A 17,687-nucleotide genomic window follows, 5' to 3' on the forward strand; every position below is an offset into this window, starting at 1 on the left:
TTTCAAATCTGCCAACGATTTTTTAAATTCTGTGACTATTTCAAACAAAAATTGTAAGGCGTTAATCCCTTCTACCAAATCACTCGTTTGGGTTTGATTAAAGGAGTTCCGACTGAAATGTCTGATGATGATATTATCTTTGAATGTCGGGTTCCGTAAAGATACGGAAAACTTTTTAAAGCCCAGCGACTAAATTATAAAGATACAAAATATGGATTTGTAATTTGGAAACCGTCTCAGTCAGTTATTGTATATTTTAAAGGTCAGTCCTTACCCCCTCATGTTTATATCCACTACAACTCCACTCCTGTAGAAAAATACATCTTCCCCACTATTTTTTGTTTCCAGTGCTGCCGCTTTGGTCACAGCAAAATGGTATGCAGATCACTTCCCCGTTGTTTCAAATGTTCCGAGAATCATTTGGATGAATCCTGTCTATCTGACAAACCTTCTTAATGTGTTAACTGTCAAGGTTCTCACACTGCTATCAATACTCAATGTCCAGAATATTCTCGACAGAAGAGTATCAAACACCATATGCCTGCTGATAATATTTCGTATTTTGAAGCAGCTAAGATTGTTCCTCCTGCCAAACTTTCCTTTGCCGAAAAGGCTTCCTCCCTTCCTTCCTCTTCTTTCTCTCACCCGGCTAATGTAATTTTCGCTAGTAATACTTTACCTTCCACTTCCTGTAAAAAAACATTTTTACCTACCGTACTCCAAAAAGTCCTGAAAATCTCCATTTAAGTAAAGGTAAAGATTTACTTAAATCAATATTAATCTCCCCTGATGGTAATAACTCTGATTCTGACCATTCTAATGGTGTTGCATTCTCCTCTGATAAAAGATTTGATAATCCCCATGAACTTATCAAAACTTAAGTTAACCTCTTTATTAACATCTAATAAAATATCGTCCAACGCTGCCCATATAATAAATATTTTACTTCAAGCTGTTAACAATGGCTTGAATTCTTCAATGGAACAGCAGAAGTGCTGTATCTAATAATATTAATCTTTTACATTTATTAGCTCCATTTTCAATTTCAGTTGCTGCCATTTCTGAGACATGGTTCAAATCCGATCTGGTTTTCAGATTGGGTGGGTACTCGTATGTCAGATGTGACCGCTCTGATGGGGGCGGTGGCTGTGCCATCTTTGTGAAAAATTCCACATCTTTTCAGTGCATACCGGTCACCCCTCCTGATAATCTCACTGAAGTATGCGCAGTTAGGATTAACAATATTACATTTGTTTCATCCTATACCTCCCCAAATTCTCTATTTAATATTCAATGGTGGTCAAACTTTTATTCTTCCCTTCCTATGCAAGAAATCTTTTTCTCCGAAAATATGTAATACGAGACGGGTCAAGCTCCTGTTGCAGCAAAACCAGCACTGATTTTTTTTACCAAATCAACCAAATGCAGTATTTACTATTGATGGGATATCAGAAATAGACATGACTCTTCTAGCATTTAAACACGTCCAATGGGCAAATTCCCTGTTTTTTTTTTTTTTTTTATTATTTCTTAATAGATCATTAAAGAAAGCGATTTTTTTTTCAATTTTATATATCGTATTATCAGCGCTATGATTTTTTTAAGTTTTGGGCATCATGTTTTAAACATCCCGGATGACTGGGCAAAACTAAATGTATATGTTTTTTTAAACTCTAATCTGTGTTTATTGTAGTAAGCTGGTATTTACTTTATTTTGCCTGTCCGCCTCTTATTCAAATAGTTCGAACATATATGAACGGTTTATGTCAGAACTACCGGACGAAAACCTGACTTGGGAGGACGCACAGGAGCTTGTAGCTGACAGAGATATTTGGAGGCTCTTTGTGGAGACCAAATGCTCCAACTAAAATAATACAACATGGTCAGGTTGAAATCCAGTCGTCCAGTGGTCGTGTAGTGGACGAATCAGAGGTCCGAGGTTCGAACCCCGTTCTAGTATAAAACTACATATTCTAATAGAACGGCTCTTTACGACTAAAAATAAATAGATTATTTATGATAATGGTAAATGATAATATCAAATAATATCTTTTTTTAATGATACCGTAGATGCATGTTTTAAGTAGGTTTGTATGTTTTTAAAAGATATGGGAGTTTTTAAAACGTTAAATATTCCGTCTGGCGTATCGTTATCGTTTTTTATTATTTAATGATAAACACGGTAACACTTATCGGACATTGGCATCGTGGAATTTATATTTTTAATATTTAAAGCATTAACTTTGTGATTAAACATTTTATTAAATGTTAGTAAATAATTTCATATGACCACTTACGGAGTTTTCCATGTCTATCAGTATAGAGACGCACCCGTCTCTTAGTCAGGATACTAATAACACTAACATGCAAATCCCACTATACACCTTCACCATAGTAGTTGGACAAAAAATAAAACCAACGTGTTCATTCGACATATGTTTTTAGCAGCTAATTATAATTTTTTTAATGTTTGATGTTGTGGGAGAAATACCTGAAAAAATGGGAGAGGGGGAAGGGGGAGCGTGAGTTTACCAGGTATAAGGTGACTATTAGATAGGAAAAATTGTATGATTGGTAATATTAAAAGGTTATTAAATTATTGATTTAAGGCACATTATTTTTCAAAGCCTTCCTGATGTAAAACATTTTTATATTATTTACTTTTAATCCCAGAACATCAAATATTAAAAAAAAAAAAAAACGGTGCACGTTAGTGTTAGCTACTAAAAGCATGTATTGTATCAGCACGTTGGTTTTATGATATTTTAAAATCTTTATTTTTATAACCAATAGCTGCAGTTGCTAGATATAATATTAAAAAATAAACAAATAAGCCAGATTTTCACAAATAGCACCATGGAAAATTGATTAAATGAAACATTAGTGTAATTAGTGTCTTGACACAAATTTTGAGTCTCGAGACTCAAGACTGAACATAACTAGTGGATTTCCTTCAAACTTGTACAGAAAGTCTCTTATTCGTTACCTGCGAGGGTTGCTAGCAAGCAATTGTAGGTAAATTACGTGCTAGCATGCGTTCTCTACTCCATAGAGAGCGTTTATAATTCCATTGCTGGGTACGTATTCTGATGGGAAGTTAAAATTTATCTTCAATTTTATCTACAAAGTAAAATTAAGTTTTCTGTTTGAAAATTAGAATATGTTTATATATTTTTTTTTTAACATCTTAATTACCGGTTGCCGACGAAGATACTTTGAATTTTTATACAAATAAACACACTTTCGTACATACATATCGATATTTGTTTATACCGTCTCAGTATATTATACCGATGAAGATAACCGTTCATAATCGCGGCCCAGGGCCCCGATTACAATGGGAAGTAAACAGAGTTATCTTCGACTGTCTATAAAGAAAAACAGATATTTGTGTACGAAAATAAGTTTATTTATATGAAAATTTAAAGTTTAAAGCATCTTCGTCGGTAACCTATAATTGAACATGTTTAGAAGAAAAAAATGTTTGCATATTCTGCTTTTCATACAGAAAACTTAATTTTACTTTGTAGATAAAATTGAAGATAAATGTTAACTTCCCATTGTAATCAGGGCCTAGGTTTCGGAATTCCGAGAGTGTCGATATTGAAAATCCCTCAATACTCTCAAAATTTCGAATCTCGAATGATAGTTTGACGTCTTCGTCAGAAAACCGGTAGACATACAAAAATCGGTATGTGGAGATATACGATTATTATTTGACATTAGTTAATTATGGAATTTCCTTTAGAATCCGATTTAAAGTATTTTAAATGTTAGCATGAAAATACTTACAATGAAAGATAAAAAAATAAAAATTCTCTTTTATTAAAAAAACTTAATAACTTATTAAAGTAAATAGGAGTTCTCATTTATCACAGAAAACTATAATGATTAAATGTTCTTATTCTGATTTAGCGCCGGCCTTAATTCACTCATGGCAGTTGAGTTGTTGAATTTTTTCTTTCCGAAGTTTTCTCCCTCCTCTATAGTATTTAGAAGTTGACACCCCTTTGTCTCAGGCATGAGAAGACACAAGCCGGCACCGATTAGGGGGACGATTCCGAAAATTACTGGAGGCAGCCATTCCGCGTTACTTCCCAGACCAGCCACAAAGGGAGCGACCATCGATCCTACTCTTGCCAGCATGGATGATAATCCTATACCAGCATTCCGAACCACGGTCGGGAATAATTCTGAAGCGTATAGATAAACAACAATGAAGGCTATAAACATGCCAACATCTCCGATGCAAGCCAATACGACTTGTCCAATATGCGCCGATTTCGGGATAATTGCTATTGCAAAGAGGCACGCCGAAGTCAATACCAACGTCCCGATCATCAATGTCCTTCTTCCCATTCTCTTCATGAGAGGAATGGACAGTAGCGTTCCAGGAATAGTGACCGTCGCGGATATTGCCACGTTCACAAATATGTCTCCAGCTAGTTTCCCGATATATTGCGACACCCCAAAGTATCCAAACCCACAGACGAGCCAGTTGATGGCCATGCAGATTGTGTTTTTGCGGATGTTGGGGGTTCTGAATAAGTCCAACAGATTTCCTTTCTGCATTTGCGATTTGGTTCTTGTATTCTGATATTCATTTATGGAGGCAGAAATGTTTTCGGTGGGTAGTTTATTCCTAAAAATTAAATACATCTTTTAATAAAACAATTAAATGTAACTGAACAAAAACTGTAGTAAACATGAACACAATACGAGAGTATCAGAAAAATATCATATACAACTTTCTAAAACGAGAAAAGGACAATCGAGACTAATAAACCATAGACTGAAATTATACAATAAACTACCAGACAAAATTAAACAAAAGACTCAAACAACCTTTACAAAAGATAATAAAAATATTATTATTAACAGTAGAATGTGAATTTTAAAAGTAAAAATATTTTGTTAAATGTATGTAAGGGTTTATCAATGAAAATTTTAAATAAATACTTTAAATAATAAATAATCAATTAAATTTAACTTCGAGTCCTCTTTTAAAAATTCCCGTTATGATTAATTTTATCTCCTTTCTCTCTCTTTCTTTCATTTTTCTGTCTCTTTCATACAATATTTTATAATATAAACAGCAACGCGTGTAATTATAAGTTAGTTTAATTCTTGACGACGAGGTAGTAACCTCAAAGCCGGTCGAAGTGTAACTCAAAAAATAGTGGTTTATACAAATTTATAAACATATAAGTGTACATAATTGTAATAACGCATGTCTATAACACAAATAAGAGCTGATGCGCGCCTCAATGAGGATCATCAGCCCCTCGGGAAATTGGATACAAAAAATGTTTTCTTACGCGCGGTAAAAATTAGATCATTAAATTGTAGTTGTAATTAGATCATAAAAAAATAATAAAAAACAATTTAATAAAAACGAACAACATTGAACGACGTCGCTTGTTCTTCCGACTCAACCAATAATAAGAGAGTTGTGATAGATTTTCGGTTTACGGTTAGTCAACAGACCAGTCAGCTAAACTCACCGAGAAGAAGACATCATTTGAGACGTCACACGCGGAGTAATTTAAAAAATACAGAACTTTAAAAAATCATATTGTTGATAATACGATACATAAAAAGAATAAAAAAATAATTGGTTAAGTTTTACAGTTTATGAACAAATACAACCTTTTTTTTAAAAACCACCAAACTTCTTCATTACAACCAACAAAATTTATCTTATAAAGATCTTCGGCAAGAGATATTTTGCTGAATAGGTTTATAACATATTAAGGTTATTATCATAGAATTAAGAATAGTCTAGAAACCGCATACGCACGTCAAACAGGAGGCGACTACAATACTCATAAATTAAATATTTAAGTTCAAACTTCATTAATTCAATTACTTTTATTAAATGACCCCTTACTTATCTACTTTGTTGTGTCAATCAATATTTCCGCGTGCACAATAAAATTTTAGAGAAATTAACAGATTGCTTTTTTTTTTACCTTACATTTGTGTTTATTTTTTTTCCCACCGTGCAACATTACGCGGCGACATCACGAATGCGCGCGGCGAAAGTGGAGCATAGTGGGGGGATTATTGGACACATCTCGATGTATTCAAATATGATTCTACTCTCCTTCTGGACTATTCTTAATTATTTGGTTATAATATTAATTGATCGGTCCCATGGTGTAATGGTCAGCGCTGTTGCCTACCATGCAAGAGGTCTCGGGCTCGATTTCCGACATCGTTGACATGAAATATTTTTTTAAAAGGGCGTTTTCACACTAGAATATTTCATATCCCTGGCCTGGTACCCGAAGCGTAAGACTAGTCATCTTACCATCATGTAACAAAAATGATCAAGATACGCTGCGATTGGTGTACCAATGCAGTGCCCTATGCACCATTAGATGCTGTAAGGGAATGATGGTGATATAATTTTATACATTTTTATCTAACTTTATTTATTACATAAATAATATTTAACATTTATTAAATTTATCTATAGAACTCAACTACAATACATGCTAATTACGATTATAGAATGATTTACCCACTAATGGTAGAGACGCCCCTACTTTTTTTACATTCGAATCACTAATGAAACGTCATTTCCTAAATATTTCAGCTTTTCCTCCCCTTTTCCTTCCCTCTTTACCACCTCCTCTCTTCAAAGTATAGTGCAGATATTTAGTAAATTTTCACTTCTTAAAAAAATAAATATTTTTATCATTATTTTGTGTTGTTCATATACCACTGATTTTCTCGAATTGAACGGTTTGGGTAGGTACGAAGGAATTGCCTTAAGGCAATATACCCGCCCTTATGCAAGTATGTAAACTGTAGTGTTTAAATAAATAAAATAGTTAAAAAAATAAGAAAAGTAATTTACTTTAAAATATAACGTTGTTTGATTGACTATTAGACGAGAAAGTCGATTCAAATACCTACATACGATATAAGTCTTAGTATAAAATATACTATAAACAACAACAGAACTATGTAAACCTAGCTTCCTCTTCACATAATATATATAATTTATCCGATTTTTGACATGTCCTTTTTAGTATTTGTTAAATTTGATGGCGCCATGTTCTTTTTAGTCTTCCTCGTTTTCTACATCCCTCATCTTTCGCATCGTAATTATTTTTAGCCGTTCTTTTGCTGTCTATTCGCTCTATATGACCAACGCAGCACTCCTTTCTCGGTTTTGCCCATAATGCTTGTTCCAATCGTGCATACTGACGAGATCTAGACATCTGAGCACCTGAGAGATCGCATTTGAACTGCATTCAGCCTACTTTCATAATTTAATTTCCTAAATAAGAGTCGGAAAAGCCCAAGACGAAACGTGTCAAATTTAAGTAAACACTGTATAAAAACATAGCTTACACTTTTGCTGCTTTTTCCATGACGGTTATAGCTCTTTCAGTTTCTCCAATAGCTAACAACCATCTCGGAGATTCTGGAAGCAGCCAGTAATATGACAGCATCAGAACTGAAGGTATTGATATAGCCAGTTGGAAAACCGACCATGTTCTGAAGAAGTACCCAAATCCGGCGAGCATCAGATGTCCAATGTTAAAGGGTAATTGGTAGAGAGCAGAGATGGGTTCCCTGTACTCTTTGCCCATAAACTCCATAGTCAAGACGTAGCCGACTACCATTGTTCCACCTGTAGCCGCTCCAAGGACGAATCTTAAAAAGGTAAAAGACCAGAACTCCGGAGTTTGGGATGAGCCTAATCCTGCTATCAGTTGAAGGATTACAGCGCATACCAGAGGACCTCTTCGACCATATCTGAAAAAATACGAATAATTCAAACAAAAATACATGTTTCTCATAAAGATGCATTTCACATATAGCCTAAATTTAGTGAAATAAATTATTAATTTAATGGTATGAAATTTAATTTGATAAATTCCATTACAGCACTAGGTTAAATTTATTGTATTGAAGATTTATGAAAAATAATTTGCGTTACCAACGTACGTAAATATAAAATTTTATGCTTTATTTTCAGCTAATGAGTTATTTTTCAGCACAATAAATATAACAAGGTGCAATAACGTCAAAGTCAAACAGGCATTTTTATTGGTTTAACTTCTCTTTTTCAAAAACCGAAACCAAATTGTTAAAATTAAAATCGATTTCGTCGTTGCAGAACAACAATGCATGTGATTTTCTTCAACTTTACACAATAGCAGTTTAAATTTTTGTTGACACTATGTCACAACTCTAAAGTACAAAATTATATCCTTTGATACTTGTGTTAGTTGTGTGTATTTATTTATTTTCAAACCTAAAATATATGAAGCCTTTTTTGTCGCAAATCTGTCGTTGTTCTAGGTTCACAAATTTAGTAAGGAGGACTTAATAGGCAATTCAGTCTAAATCTATCTTTCAAAATAAAAGGGTTTTTTAATTATGGATATTTCAGGAAATATTCCGAATTCAAAAAACTTTAATCTCACTCAGGAAGTCAGTTAAAGATATGTTCAGATGGAAGAGGATGATGTTTTATTATTTATTACACACTATTTTGTTTACATAATGTATGGTTTGTTTAAAGTTTTGACTAGCTAGAAGTTTCCTTAGTCAGGACTTTTTTTACTGTTAGTGTTCGGTACAGCCATAAACGTAAAATATATATATATATTTTTAAAAAAGAAACTTTATATGAAAGGAACACTTGGAGTATTTTACCATTATTTTATCATACAACCAGAAATTCGTGATGTGGACTAAATCTTAGAATATGGTCTATGGTTAGAAAATTAGTAAATGAAGAAAAATAAAATGTTAGATCTGTGTCCTGTATATATTTTGAACACAATTTATATGTTGTTATAAGAATAAATGAATAATAACTAATGCAATAAGTCAACTTTTGCTGATTCTATATTTAGAGTATATTATTAAGCTGTGAAATTTGCCGTTTTCATTTTGTATAACAGATAAACGATATTCTAAAGTCAGAAGAAAATTTTTATTTACCTATCTGAAATTGATCCAAACACGACACTGCCGATCAATATTCCCAACATAAGAATCGTTTGATTAAGGTCGGCGAGGGTTTTTTTCTGGCAAACCAGATCCCAGGACATGTTGATCGTCTCATGGAATACACTCCTGTCATAATCCTTCTCATCACACGGGCACTTATTTGTCTCGTTCATTCCACCATCTAGGCAGACGAAGTTCACAGGAGGAGCGAGGAAGACAATGCCGAGCTGATGGAAGGCAACAGGAAACTTCGTGAGGAATACGATGAGGCAAAGATATATCTGGTATTTCCCCATCGAACCGATGGCCTTTTGTATCGCGTCCTCATTTTTTTCTTGGGGGATGTCATCTGTGCTGCTTTCTTCTAAAAATAAAAGAATAAAGTATTTGGTAAATACACGGAGTTTCAGGTCAATATGTCAAGAACTCTAAGGAACATTCCCGAAAATCTGAAAACTATTAATCCAGTAATTACAATTTCAAACAATAGGATCTTTTCACGTTTTTATATTATTTTTATTTTTAAATAAGCAAAAAAATGCAATGGTAACGGTATAAATATTTTTGTCGTCCGACGCAGACGTCGGATAAATGTTCTACAAAGGTTTTACAAAACATCCATAATTTGAATTACCCGAAAACGTGCGTTACACGCCCTTTAAGACAAACGGCACGAATGACGTTTTGGCGCATAACTTGTACTCAATGTTTATTTGAAGCGCAGTCGGCGGTCATAACGCGTGACGTCAAAATGACGCGATGCCAACTGCGAGCCGTTTTGTATGGGCTCATTTTTAAACCTTAAAATTATAAATGAAAACTGGTTTTGAACACATTTATAGTTATATCATTAGAATTGTAAAAATTCCCTCTAAATATTGTACGTTATTCCGGGCTTGTGAAAGAATGATGAATAAACCAGCCACAAATTATTTAAATGGCTAGACTTCCATATTCCCTTCGTAAAAACAATCTCTCCGTATCTTTTGTGCATACATTTCTAGATATAATCGTAGAGTACAATACAATACTTGTTTGCAAAGATTTGAGTACATTCTGTTAATGATGACTCGTATGTTAAAAAAAGAGAAAAAAATTGTAAAAATGATAAACACCTAAAGGAAGTCTTTCCGAACGACCCGGCTTTAATATTCCACAAAATATAAATGATAATTAAAGTATGATCATAGCCACGAAAAAAAAATGGTGCAAGAATTCGAAGCGAGTTAAACATCAGAAAAAAATATGTAAATGGGTACATAGTACAAGAGTACATATGATATATTATTCAACAACTGACAGTCACAAAACGAAGGTTAAAATTTTCCTAGTAAATTACAATTTTATTTAAATCCATCAAATGAGATGATGATAAACTTCAAGTTGATCTGGAATAATATATATATTATGATAAATATACATATTAAAACAACAGTTGCATCGATCGCCTAGGTACCGTCAAACATGACAATTTTGCCCACTCCCGAAATCCTTAATAAAATCAAGTTTTAACGTAAGAAAAGTTACTGGTATCATAAAAATTACATTTGGTAAGTATATTTTGATAGTTCCATGGCAAAACTAAATATTTAGTTTACCGCCAGCTTCAGTTGATCACTTGAAATTTGAAGTTAAACTTGAAGGTCTGTTTGTGTATATCTACAAATATTGTCAAAACTTTTGTTGTTGCGGAGTTTTTGTTAAAAGGAGGCAAGTAAGCTTTATATATTTCATTACATACATAATAAAGACGCTATATAACGTATTTCTGTATATCTATTTGAACAAACACAATAGATTATATTTATATTATACACAGGTTGTCGCTACAAACTATATTGAAAAAACATTATCCAAGAAAGTAGAAAAAAACAAAGTAGAAAATATGAAAGAAAATGAAGTAAATGGCAAAAACATGATTTTAAACGAGGTAACGGGATGTTTTGTTCAAACTGGCCCATAAATCAGATTTTTTGGCAAAGATTTAACAAATAAGATTTAAAAATCTGATGGGGGGGTTTCAACTCAAATACACGCTGAAAATGACAAGGCAGTTATTCTGTTCATTTAAACTTTTTATACCACACAGCAATTAGTAAACAATCCATCCGATTTTTCTCTGCCATCAGGATCAAAAGATACCTACACCTTATAGAAGAGAACATTGAAAAAAATGACATAGCGACACGGAAACAACAGACTTTGATGCCTACTCAGTTGTACGAATCAACAGATTTCGAGACATTCATCATAAGTCATTAAGACGAATATGAACGTGCCTCCGAATCTTCGGCCGACGAAAACGAAAAAACAGTGTCTGATCCGCTTGAAATTAATAACGATGAAGAAGTCGCTTTCGTTTAATAAAGTTTAACACTGTTGATACGCAAAATGACAAATATTATGTCGGTTAAGTTATCAGCGCATCAACTACCACAATTTTAATATTGTTATGTCATTTGTAAGACGCAAACGTAATGGAGCTTTGTGTGATCTTAAGTTGGGGATATTGCTGATGTATTTAATTGGAACATAGTGAAATCTTTACCTGAACCTGTAATATTGCGTCAAGGTTTTCATAAATTCAATGCAAATCTTAAAAACTGCAAGATTGAGTCATTTTCTGTGAGTAAATTAAAAATTGTACAAAAACCCATTTTAATTTTTACCATTCAAAAATAATGTAAGAATATCCGACCACATTTTAGAAAGTTTTATTTTTAAATTTGCCGGCTTTTTGTGAAATTATGAAGACTTATTTTTTATTTTAATTTTTTTTTGTATAAATATTTTTAACAGTCTAAGAAGAAAATAAAACATACAAAATATTATGAATTCTGTACATAAAATACAAATTGTAGGTATAGGTAATCTAGCAAATAATTGCACTGCTGTACAAAAAAAATAAAGATCGTTTTTTTTTCTACAAACACATTTAAAGAAAAATCGTTTTGGGGGCAATCTCCCTTAATTACGAAAATCGCATCAGAACTGAAATGGTTTGTAAAAAAATAATTGGCTTATGCATAGTCAAACACGAACAAATTAAAAGGATTAGAGATAAACTCCTTTGGTTATGTTAAAAATCCAATTATGTGCCAACCCTGGCTTACAAATCCACATTGTATAGAAAAATTGAGAAAATAGTTGACAATTTTGCCCACTGGTTTTTTTCATTGATTTTATAATGGTGATGCCTCAATGATGCTATTGTTTAAACATAAACAGTTTTTTTCGCCCAAAAAGTAGTAATAAACCGTATGATAAGGATGATAAAACCAAAAATAACAGTTAATTACCAAGGGGGCAAAATTGTCAACAAGTGGAGATAATTTTGCCCAGCATGTTTTGTCTTCTAAAATTGCATAAATAAAAGAAAAGCAAACGTTTTTTACTTGTAAAAATGCTCAGAATAATTAGTATCACCATTCAACAAAATGGATAGGAGTAGTCCTATACAAAAAAGTATGATATTGTAAAAGTTTGTTAAAACTGGGCGAAATTGTCACGTTTGACGGTACTGCAAAGGTTTGCTTGCTTCATTGCTACAAAAAAAAACCGAACTAAAAACTCTGATACGAGTAAAATGGAATATTGAACATAATGGTAATCAAAAACACAAGCATTGCAGCAGTTCAATGGTTTTTACTAAGGTAAAATATTTATTTTTATTTTTTATGTATCGTATAATCAGCGCTATAATATTTTTAAATTTTGTATTTCTGAAATCACTCCGCGTGTGACGTTTCCAATTCTCTTCCGCTTCTTCTTGGTCAGTTCTGACGATTGGTCCGTTGACGGTAAGTAAAACGGAAATCTTCTAAAACTCACTTATCATTGCTGATTCATAAGAACTAGTGACGAAGTTCAAAATAGTTTCGTACATTTTCAAGAAACTTTTGCAAACAATTTAATGATCTAATTTTTACTGCGCGTAAGAAAACATTTTTTGCATCCAATTTCCCGTAGGGCTGAAGTTCTTCTTCGTTTAAATTCGGTCCTAGTTCAAAATGAATAATTTGTTTACTATTATTATTAATATTTAAAGCATTAACTTTGTGGTCAAACATTTTACTAAATGTTATTAAATATTTGTATAAAACCACTTACCGACTTTTCTATGTCTACTGGTTTAAGATAAAATAGTTTATTATATAATTTAGGTAACAATTAAAATGCAATTCTTGTCCTTCAGTTTACGTTGGAAGAACATCAAGAAATTTCAATATTCGTGTTAAAGACCATATGAGGTGTCTTCACAATAATAATTTCTTCGAATTCGCAAATTACCTAATTTATTTAAATCATTACTTATAAAAATACAGGAGTTAAAATCTTACATAAAAATAATAAAGAGTTTAAAGTAAATAATATGGAAATATTTCATAAAAAAAAAAAAATGTTCCATTGATCAATAATCAAACCACCTTTCAATATAGTCTGTTATACGATGTTCCACTGTAATGGTCACCCGAAACCTGTTAAGCTCACCCCCTCCCCCATCTCTTCTACTTTTTTTAACTATTTCTCAAACAACATAAAATATTTTCATAATTTAATCAGTGCATATTGGTCCTAATCAGTGCATGTGCTTATTAAAATGCATGTAGTGTTGGTTTTATATTTTTGTGCAACAACTATGGTGAAGGTTTATAGTGGGTTTTGAATGTTGGTTTAATTGGTGTCCTGACGAAGAGACGGGACGTCTCGAAACCGGTAGACATAGAAAAAACGGCGAGTGGTTATAGACAAATATTTAATAACATTTTGTAATTTTATAAAAATAAGTATCCGAGTTCTCATAACTGAATGTTCGTAAAATTTTGAATTTTGGGGCCATTTTCAGTCAGCCGTAAATATAAGTATTTATTTATGCGTCTAATGTCACAACAAACTTAATAGTTTGTTAATAACATCTTAAGAACTAATACAATTTAATAACATTTCGTTTAATTGAATTTTTATTAATTAAATAAAAATACTTTAATTGAATTAAAAATAACTTTTTAATTAAGGGTAATACACTGTACAATTTCGAATCCTTGTTTAATGAGTTTTGAGATTCTGTTTTTCTCGACATTAACAAAAAAAACAAAACACACAACAAACCATCACGTCGCGCCGTTTCCCCGTGCGGTGGCAGAGAATATAGAACCATATCACTCTCTTTACAAACAGACCTCGTTTCCTTTACATCCATTCATCTTATTCGACTTTTGACATAGTTAAACCGTTAAAATAACTGTACAGGCATAAATATTTTACATTACCTGGTAAAAACCGTTCTAATTTTTCCATCCTATTGAAAACTTTTAAAACACTAGTAAAACCTTAATAATGTTAATACGTCCTTAGACATTGCTTACCTCTAACAACTGATAGCGATATATGATAATAAGTTATTCGAAATTGTGAAATATTCAACATGAACCATAAATATTTTAAAGTACGTATTAAAATGAAATTCGCGAGGGACAAAGCGATAAGAGACTAAAATAAATTGTAAGTAGGTACCTAATACATTTGATAAAAAAAGCTAAGCGTATGATTATCTTTCTTAACAAATAATAAGGGTAATCAAGTTATCATTTATACTATAAAAAAATTTAACTCTGATAAAATATGAGGAAATCATAAGTTTTTACCATTTTTAAACGCCTTTTTTTAAAAATTGCCTTACTAAAAAAAAGTAAATAAAAAATAGATAAAAACAATTATTTTCCAAGAGATTTCTGAAAAAAAAAGTACAAAATTAAAGTATAATTACGTTTTGACCGACAGATTGCTCCTCTTGAAATTTAGACTAAATATATAAAAAGACAAAGCATTTCAGTAACAAAAATTCTAACGGATGTTTAAACATAGGCAGAATAGTGAATGTTACACAGTGCGTAAAATGGCAATTTAAACCAGCCAATGATAGATCATAAGCCCTGTAAATGCCCTTATATAAAATACTTCCATATTATCTTCTCAAAAACGTTTTCCCTCTCTGTTGCAACCAATTCAAAAAATATTTTCACTTTATTAAAATTGTCTAATTCTCACGTAAATTCACAGCAAATATTTTAAATGCACTGATAAATAATGTTGGCGACATATCAAATCACATTGGCTTCATGCCTTTAGTAATCGACAAGCAAATTGCTCTTTTCTTGTCGGCCTCGTAGTGTAGTGGTCAGCGCGTTTGCCTACCATGCAAGAGGTCTCAGCTTTGATTCACGACATATTTATTTAAAAAGGTGTTTTTACACTAGAATACTTCATAGTCCCTGGACTGGTACCTAAAGCGTTAGACTGATCATATTACCATTATGTAACAAAAAAGATCAAGATACACTGCGATTGGTGTACCAATGCAGTGCCCTATCCACCATTAGGTGCGGAAAGGGAATGATGATAACGATCGTATTATTCTTTTCGTGCAGTATTATTATTTTGGGAGCAAGAAATTTCACAGTTGAATTGAAATTTTCCGCAAAAAAATAAGTCATTAGCTAAATTTGACAAGTCAAGCCACTTTTCCCTTGACCGTTCAAATATTTGAAAAAATAATAATGCTAACGCTTTTTATTTATTTATTGATGGGCTTAAACAGTCCATTCCAACAATGGTAAACACATTTTCTTATAATAAATACAGGTACAAATGAAAAATACAACTAAATGAAATTAAAGCCTGGACAAAAAAATTACTACCTCTTGAGGTAAAAAAATTACTACCTCTTGAGGTAAAAAAATTACTACCTCTTGAGGTAGTAATTTTTGTCTCGACAAGGTCTGGTCTATCTGTGATTTTTTAAATCGACACAATTGGGACATTGGTGCATGCAAGCCATAGTTTGTGATGTGTTGATCAAGGAACAGCACATTATTATTTCGCAACCGGCGGATAGGAACATTGAATGCCACTTGCTCCAATAACGATGGTACATCAATTAAGCCATTCAGTAAATTAAACATACACACGGAGTCAGTGTTATTTCTACGTTTTCGCAAACTTGAGATTTTTAAAATTGACTCATAATGAAATCGTTATAAAAAAAGTGGACCCTTTTATGCAACAAAAAGAGTCAGTAAATAGTTTTTTGAAAACTTTTTAAAATACTCGTTAACTTAAGGGGTTTCTGAATATTACCATTAAATCAATATTTTGTATGAATATAAAAAGAGTAATCGGGTGTTTTATCCTATTTTATTTTTTATTTTGGAGAAACAAATGGCTGCAGGATATATTCGTTACAAAATTAAAAATATGAGCATTATTTTAATTTGACACTTATCATTTTCCCCTTCATTTCACGAACGCATCTGATATGAAATTGTATTTATACAATTAATGTTTTCCTTAAGGTTGTAATTTATAATATGTACCCACATACTACTTACATATGATATAAATTTACTACTCATAAATTTCATGTGCTGCAAATACACATCACCTGAAAATAGTTTTGAATCTTAATTAGTTTTATTTCAATTGGTCGAGGATAATGAGGAATTCCAGCTCAACCCGGAATTAAATTTAAAAAATGTTTTCGTGTACATGTGAATATTAAAACATTTTGGAGTAGGATGAAATATCTCAAAAACGCACGCTAAAATAAATAAAAAATGTTCGTTAAAAATTGTAAATAATGACGTCACTCCTTATATCTACGTGTAGTATTTCCGGTTTCCGCTTTAAAGCCCCCGCACCTTGTAAGGAACGTTGTGACCATAGAAAAAAAGAGTATAATTTTCATTATACTCTTTTTTCAACCAGAGATCATGTCAACTTTCTAGGTCTTTCTAAATCGAATCGTTCGTAAAAAAAACCATAACATAGAAATGAGCAAATTACGACCAACTAAATGAAGTAATCAAAGCAATATTTCATAGATTCTTGTCAGGTCAGTGAAAGTAAGAACGCCAACCGTTTCATGACGTCACTACTGAAAAGTGACACACTGATTACAGTCATTTGGCGCGGTATTTGATAAATGTAACCTTAAAAAATCATATCTTTGTTAATAACGCACAAAAAAAATATATATTTTTGTTTAGTTAAATAGTACGCTAATAGAAAATAAACAAATTAGAAAACGGTGGAATTCCTCATTGGACCCTGGCAACTTCCCCGGAACACACGCCGTTCCCGCTGACGCGACGGCGACGGAGCGATACCGGGCTTACAACCCGGTTGCCTGCTTCAGGGTTTCAGCCGCCAATGCTACCTACTAGCGACCCCGGGACAAGGGATCTCTAGGCAGCGATATCTTTCTTATCGCTAGGAGCTTATCGCAGATCGGCCGCGGCTGCCTACCCCCGGCCATTCTGCGGTGACACCTGCACCTATAGATTACAGTTGTGACTGGAGCGACTGCTACGGCAGAGAGAGTGACCCGCCGCGCCTATTACAGTAGCATTCGAATGCAACTATTGAAATCATACTTAACAAATCGGAAGCATTATACCTTTGAAAATGAAAAAAAAAGTAAAATAAAAACAGTAAATTTTGGAGTCTCACATAGATCTATTTTGGGTCCACTGTTATTTTATTGTATTTATTTTATTTGGGATTTTTACAGCTATTACATAAAAAAATAAGTAGAAAAATATTAACAATACTAGAGCCAATTAAAAAAACCCACTGTAAATCTAATGACATATATATAAGAAAAGAGTTTACGTAATTGTATGTGTGTAACGTTTCTATTCATGTGTAGG

The 17,687-nt window shown here is 32.5% G+C and overlaps 1 protein-coding gene across 2 annotated transcripts in view; it reads right to left on the bottom strand.

Moving 5' to 3' along the window:
* Positions 1-3,809: 3,809 nt before the first annotated feature.
* The window catches only part of LOC148279950 (organic cation transporter protein-like), a 31,598-nt gene continuing 17,720 nt past the window's right edge, over positions 3,810-17,687 (bottom strand). Inside the window, exons 1-4 of one of the 2 annotated variants that reach the window (XM_088229166.1) lie at positions 14,250-14,362; positions 8,971-9,343; positions 7,366-7,773; positions 3,810-4,642 (exon numbers count right to left, since the gene is read on the bottom strand). In XM_088229166.1, coding sequence (XP_088085292.1) covers positions 3,892-4,642; positions 7,366-7,773; positions 8,971-9,343; positions 14,250-14,277 — 1,560 coding nt within the window. In that variant the 5' untranslated portion in view covers positions 14,278-14,362 and the 3' untranslated portion in view covers positions 3,810-3,891. Of the gene's footprint in view, positions 4,643-7,365; positions 7,774-8,970; positions 9,344-14,249; positions 14,363-17,687 lie in introns of those variants that run through there. The other variant, XM_088229167.1, reaches the window with a different exon arrangement.

This window comes from Micrasema longulum, unplaced genomic scaffold, assembly GCF_059751315.1.
Source record: "Micrasema longulum isolate JH-2025_06_02 unplaced genomic scaffold, ASM5975131v1 h1tg000639l, whole genome shotgun sequence".
In the NCBI taxonomy this organism is placed as follows: Eukaryota; Metazoa; Arthropoda; class Insecta; order Trichoptera; family Brachycentridae; genus Micrasema; species Micrasema longulum.